General features: G+C 59.0%; 1 protein-coding gene across 1 annotated transcript; it reads left to right on the forward strand.

Annotated features, from left to right (window-relative positions):
* The first annotated feature begins 736 nt into the window (after positions 1-736).
* Positions 737-5,001, forward strand: FOXI3 (forkhead box I3). Its single transcript, XM_066995549.1, has 2 exons — positions 737-1,814; positions 3,893-5,001. The coding sequence occupies exons 1-2, from the start codon at positions 848-850 to the stop codon at positions 4,480-4,482; spliced, it is 1,557 nt and encodes a 518-aa protein (XP_066851650.1). The 5' UTR covers positions 737-847; the 3' UTR covers positions 4,483-5,001.
* Positions 5,002-5,729: the final 728 nt, after the last annotated feature.

Below are 5,729 nucleotides of genomic sequence, written 5' to 3' on the forward strand. Positions count from 1 at the left end.
GCCCCGGTCCAGCTTCAGGGCTTTACATGTGTTTTTTAAACTATTTTATCAAAGAAATAAAGAGGAGACTTTCTCCAAACGGTCTTCTCTCCCCCAAGCCCCGATGCCACATCAAGGCACCCGGTGCTGGCAGCCGGGGGGCTTCGCAGTTGTACCTGGGAAGGGGATTTTTACCCATTTCTATCAGCAGAAAACGGAACTGAATAACAATCATATTTAAGACCCGGGGATTTACATCTCCAAAGGGACCGACAAAGACTCTGTACATTCTCCTGCACCACCAGCCGTATTTTTCCACCTCTCCGTGTGCTTCTGGTGTTTGTCCCGGACGAGGGGGGTTTTGCATCCCCGCAGGTTCCCCTATAAACCCCGCGGTGCCGGACCCCGTGAATCCCGAGGGCTTCTCTCTTCAAAAGGACCCGCTTTCCCTAAAAATCCCCCCGCATGCAGAAGGCGAAGATCAACTTTTATTAGCCCTTTCCTCCCGCGGTACGAGGGATGGATGCTGTTTGTTTGTTTGTTTGCTTAATTTCGGGCAATTCCTTCTCCAAAGCTCATTAGGCGCGATCTCAGCGCCGGCTAAATTAGGATTTTAAGCGAATTTCACCCTTCCCACACCCGTCGGGGCACCCCCAGCGGTGCCGATCTCCCCCGAACCCCCCCCCCCCCCCCCCGTTTTGGGGCCGGAGGGACCGAGGACGATCGCAGCCGGGGGGGTGCGGGGGCTCGGCGCGGAGACCCCGGGGAGGGGGCGGCGGGGCTGGGAGGGGAGGGATCCCTCCGGGGGCCAAACCCCGGAGCTCCCCCCACCCCTGCCGGCCTCCCAGCCCAGCCGGGTCCCTCCCCCATGGCCGCTTTTGGGGCCCGGCCTTGCCCCCCTCCGCCTCCGGAGCCGCGCTACTGGCTGCGCCCCGCGGCCGCGGGCGGGGAGGCCGGGCACACGGGCAGCGCCTATAAGGCAAGCCGCTCCGCAACCCCCCTTGGGATTTTTATTTTTTATTTTTTTAATTTTATTTTATTTTATTTTTTGTCGAGGTGGGTGGGTCTGGGCCAGAAGAAGGGGAGCCGGGGGGAAGCTCCGGCCGGCCCTGCATGGCCAGGGATTATGAGCGCCGGTGAGTTGCAGCAGGCGCAGCCCAGACCCTCGGCGCCGGCAGCCGCCCCGGTGCCCCCTCAGCCCCGCAGCGCTCAGGAAGCCCCCGAGATGGCGGTGTACTGCGGCGAGAACTTCAGCGTCTACCCCCAGCCCAGCCTCCACCCGCCCGGCGCCGCCGCCGCCGCCGCCGCCGCCGCGGCCGCCGCCGCCGCCGCCGCCGCCTCGTCGGGGCAGCGGGCGGGCGGCTACGGGCTGGGGGACTACGGGGCGCCCGCCAACGCCGGCTACCTGTGGGGCATGAACAGCCCCGCGCCCTACCTGCAGGGCCCGCCGGGCTCCGCGGCGGCAGCAGCAGCCGCCGCGGCCCCCTTCTTGCCGCCGGGCTCGTACGGCTGCTCGCGGGGCGGGCAGCTGGTGGGCTCCCCCCCGGCCCCCGGCTCGCCGTCGGCGGGCGGCGCGGAGCTGAGCTGGCTGAGCCTGGCCAGCCAGGAGGAGCTGCTGAAGCTGGTGCGGCCGCCGTATTCCTACTCGGCGCTCATCGCCATGGCCATCCAGAGCGCCCCCGAGAGGAAGCTCACCCTCAGCCACATCTACCAGTACGTGGCCGAGAACTTCCCCTTCTACAAGCGCAGCAAGGCGGGCTGGCAGAACAGCATCCGCCACAACCTCAGCCTCAACGACTGCTTCCGCAAGGTGCCCCGCGACGAGGACGACCCCGGTGAGGCCGGGCGCGGCGGTGGGGGGCGGGCGGCGGGAGCGGAGCCCCCCCCGGGGACGGCGGGGTGAGGGCACCGGGCAGAGCGGGCTCCCCGCGCTGGCTGCCCCGACAGCGGGCGGCGCTGCGAGGAGAGCGGGCTCCCGTGTCCCCTCAGGGCTGCCTTGTCCCCTCAGGGCTGCCTTGTCCCCTTCAGGGCTCCCTTGTCCCCTTCAGGGCTCTCTTGTCCCTCAGGGCTGACACTGCGGAGACCAGTTTCGCGTGCTCCCCTCAGGTTTCCCTTGTACCCTCAAGCCCAGCACTGGGGAGACCAGGTTCCCTTGTCCCCTCACAGCCGGCACTGAGGAGACCAAGCTCTCTTGTCCCCTCAGAGCTCCCTTGTCCCCTAAGGACTCCCTTGTCCCCTCAGGGCTTGCATGTCCCCTCATGGTTGGTGCTGTAAGGAGACCAGGCTGCCTTGTCCCCTCAGGGCTCCCTTGTCTCCTCAAGCCCAGCACTGAGGAGACCAGGTTCCCTCGTTCCCTTGCAGCCAGCACTGTGAGGAGACCAGGCTCTCTTGTCCCCTCAGGGTTCCCTTGTCCCTTCAGGGCTGTCTTGTCCCCTCCGGACTCCCTTGTCCCCTCAAGCCCAGCACTGAGGACACCAGGCTCCCATGTTCCCTCGGGGCTCCCTTGTCCGCTCAAGCCCAGCACTGAGGACACCAGGCTCCCATGTCCCCTCGGGGCTCCCTTGTCTGCTCAAGCCCAGCACTGAGGAGACCAGGCTCTCATGTCACCTCACGGTCAGTGCTGTGAGGAGACCGGGCTCTCCCGACCCCGTCAAACTCAGCACTGTGAGGAGACGAGGCTCCCATGTCCCCTCAGGGCTCCTTTGTCCCCTCAAACCCAGCACTGTGAGGAGACCAGGCTTTCATGTCCCCTCAGGGCTCCTATGTCCCCTCAAGCCCAGCACTGAGGAGACCAGGCTCCCTAGTCCCCTCATGGTCAGTACTGTGAGGAGACCAGGCTCTCATGTCCCCTCAGGGCTCTCTTGTCCCTTCAAGCCCTTCTCTGAGGAGACCTGGCTCCCTTGTACTCTGCCGGGACAGCCCTGTGAGGAGAACGGGTGCCCTCGTCCCCACCATTGTGAGGAGACAGGGTGCCTTCATCCCCTCAAGCCTGGTCCATGAGGAGACCTCCCCCTGCCTTGTTCCCTTTAGAGGACATGGGGCTCCTTTCGCCCTCCTCACGCCTGCCGCTGGCCCTTCTGGAGGTGACGGCTGGCCCCAGCCCTCGGTCCCCCTGCCCGGGCAGGCCGGGTGGGCTGAGGCTGGGAGTGCCGGTTGTGCAAGGCACAGATCCTTCGGCCGTGATTCACGGCTCCCCTCCCTGCCCAGCGCTCGCCAGCCCGGCCCCGGGGCGCAGCCGGTGCCCAGGAGTGGGCGTAGTGCCGGGGTGCGCTGCCACGGTGCTGGTGAAGCCGGGCAGAGAGGGGACATTTTGGGCTGGGGTCTCTGGGGGGACTCTGTGGGGTCGCTGCTTCCATCAGCCATGGGCAAGAAGCGTGTGGGGACAGCTGATGGCACCTCAAAGTCACAGGCACAGGGCAGCTTTTCTGCAGCACCATGGCTCAGCGCTGCTGGCCTGCTGTCCCCTTGGTGTACCTGAATGTGCAGGCCCGCATTCCACCAGCTCTTCTGAGAAGAGACGTGGCAGGGTCTCCGCTTTGTCAGCCGTGGGGAGACGTGGGTGCCCCTGTTTGCTGTGAGACAGCTAGAGCCCTGCTTTGCGTTCCCTTCAGCCAGGTCTGAGGTAGAGGTTGAGATCCTCCAGGGAGGTTGAGGCATCTCAGTGGCGGGGAGGTTCTTCTCTGTGTGGCATCAAGGTTCTCGTGGACATTGGAAGGGGACATCGGAAGGTGATAATGTCTTGGGGCCAGGATTTGGATTCTGGTACTGGACAACAGGCAGAGGAGGAAAAGGTGTAGGAGAGGTGTGGGTGCTGTGCTGATGGGGCAAAGCACGAATATTGCTTATCTTTCAGCAGCAGGGCTCGCTGTCACAGAGGTTGACTTGCTCTCTTGTTTCTCCTGTTTTCCACCAGGGAAAGGAAACTATTGGACCTTAGATCCCAACTGCGAGAAGATGTTTGACAACGGGAACTTCCGGCGCAAACGCAAGCGACGCTCTGAGCCCAACACCCCTGCGACCGCGTCTGCAGCCTCCTCTCTCGGGGGCCTGAAAACAGAGGAAGAACGACCCATTGCAGCTGGAGGCAAACCGTGTGGAACCAGCCCACCCCCAGAGCTGGACCCTTCACCTTCCGCCAGAGACCATCCGAAAAGCTCCTCTCCCTCCGGTATCATTTCATCCACCCCCAGCTGCCTCAGCACCTTCTTCAGCGGCATGAGCTCCCTGAGCGGCGGAGGCAGCCGGCTGACAGGGGGGCTCAGCAGTGACCTGCATCACAGGAACTTCTCTGCTGGACAGCTGAGCAGTGGCACTTTCACCCCTTCCAGCAGCTCTTCTCAGGAGGTGCCTTCGCCGGAACAGCTGCAGCGAGTTGCGGGACCTTCCCCTGCCTACTACAGCTCCTTCCACCCCAGCAGCGGCAGCCAGGGAGCCCAGTACAACCACTACTACAACTTCACGGTTAACAGCCTCATCTACACCCGGGATGGGACAGAGGTGTAGGGCGCTGGGGCAGGCAGCCGGCGGGCGCTGCAAAGGGAATTGGGAGATGCAGGCGTATTTGGCAGCACAGAGGACCGTATGCTTTTTGCAAACAGCATTTCAATGTGGACACTTCCCAGGAGTTCTTCCAGGAAGACAGATCTTCTCACCTTTTAAAACAAGAACGCCCCGTGAACACCAGCAGAAGGCAGATGCAAAGTCTTTTTTCCATCCTGGAAAATGTTAGGTGCTTTAGATGGCTTGCCATCTAAGTTCTGCAGATGAAAGCGAACTGAATTCAGGTTTCCAGAAGTTGAAATAAGAAGCTGAAAAACTATAACCATTAAACGATATCAGCAAGAACCAAGTAGACATCCAGTGAGTCTTAGAAGAGAACAGGAAAAAAAAATGAAGAGATTTCTTATGAAGTGCCTTGTACAATGTATTAAAAAATTCTTCTGCCAGCAGTTGCCTCTGTAAGCCCTTTCTCTCTGCCCTGCTCCTGCAATATGCAATGCACAGGAGGATACTTTGGGAAAACACCCACCCAAAACCTCCTCAAAAACCCTCAGAGGTTTGCTCTGGTCTTCCCGTGTATGGCGTATTGTACAGCTAGGGCCGTGTTTTGTAAAACAATCTTTTCCCCCCCGAGCTTAGTACCAAAGATAACTCTAGCCATGCAGCTTTAGCACGAGAATAAACACTGGGGTATTTTTATACATATTTGTATGTAATGTAACTCTTCTGTACATATGTTTCTATGTGGTTTTATATTTGTAAATTATGCTCTGGAGCTGTACTTATTTATAATGTTTTAAACTTTGTTAAAGTTTATTTTACTCCGTTTCCCATTCTTTTTTTTTTTTGGTTGTTTTATTTGTTTTGATTTTTTTTTGTTGGTTTTGTTTGTTAGTGTATTAACGAAACTGTTCAGGCTGAACAGCCGTTGGGAATAAAACGTTAACAATTGTTAGATTTTTTGCCTGGTTGTTCCTCAGTACGTTTGAGGCATTCTGAAGCTCTGCGGGAGACAGGTTTTCCTTTCACGTGGTTTGGGATAAAAGGTGCAAAGATTTATGAACAATTTCATCTGTGCAGTAAGAAGAAAACTGCCCTCGGCCTGAAGGAGATGCATATGAGCTGACTGGTGGCCCTTTGACGTCTCACTGTGCAGAGTGGGCACTCTGGGCTTTTTTTATCTGTTTATTTTTGCCAGTGATCTGAATTACAACTTTCTTTTCTTCAGCCTGGTTTGGTCAAAATAATAA

This window comes from Anser cygnoides, chromosome 4 (genome assembly GCF_040182565.1).
Source record: "Anser cygnoides isolate HZ-2024a breed goose chromosome 4, Taihu_goose_T2T_genome, whole genome shotgun sequence".
Classification (NCBI taxonomy): Eukaryota; Metazoa; Chordata; class Aves; order Anseriformes; family Anatidae; genus Anser; species Anser cygnoides.

Excerpts from the sequence above, each read along its gene's own strand:
- FOXI3 (XM_066995549.1), top strand. The coding sequence starts at position 848 with ATGGCCGCTTTTGGGGCCCGGCCTTGCCCCCCTCCGCCTCCGGAGCCG. Across the intron at positions 1,815-3,892 it reads CCGCGACGAGGACGACCCCG|GGAAAGGAAACTATTGGACC; the intron begins GTGAGGCCGGGC and ends GTTTTCCACCAG.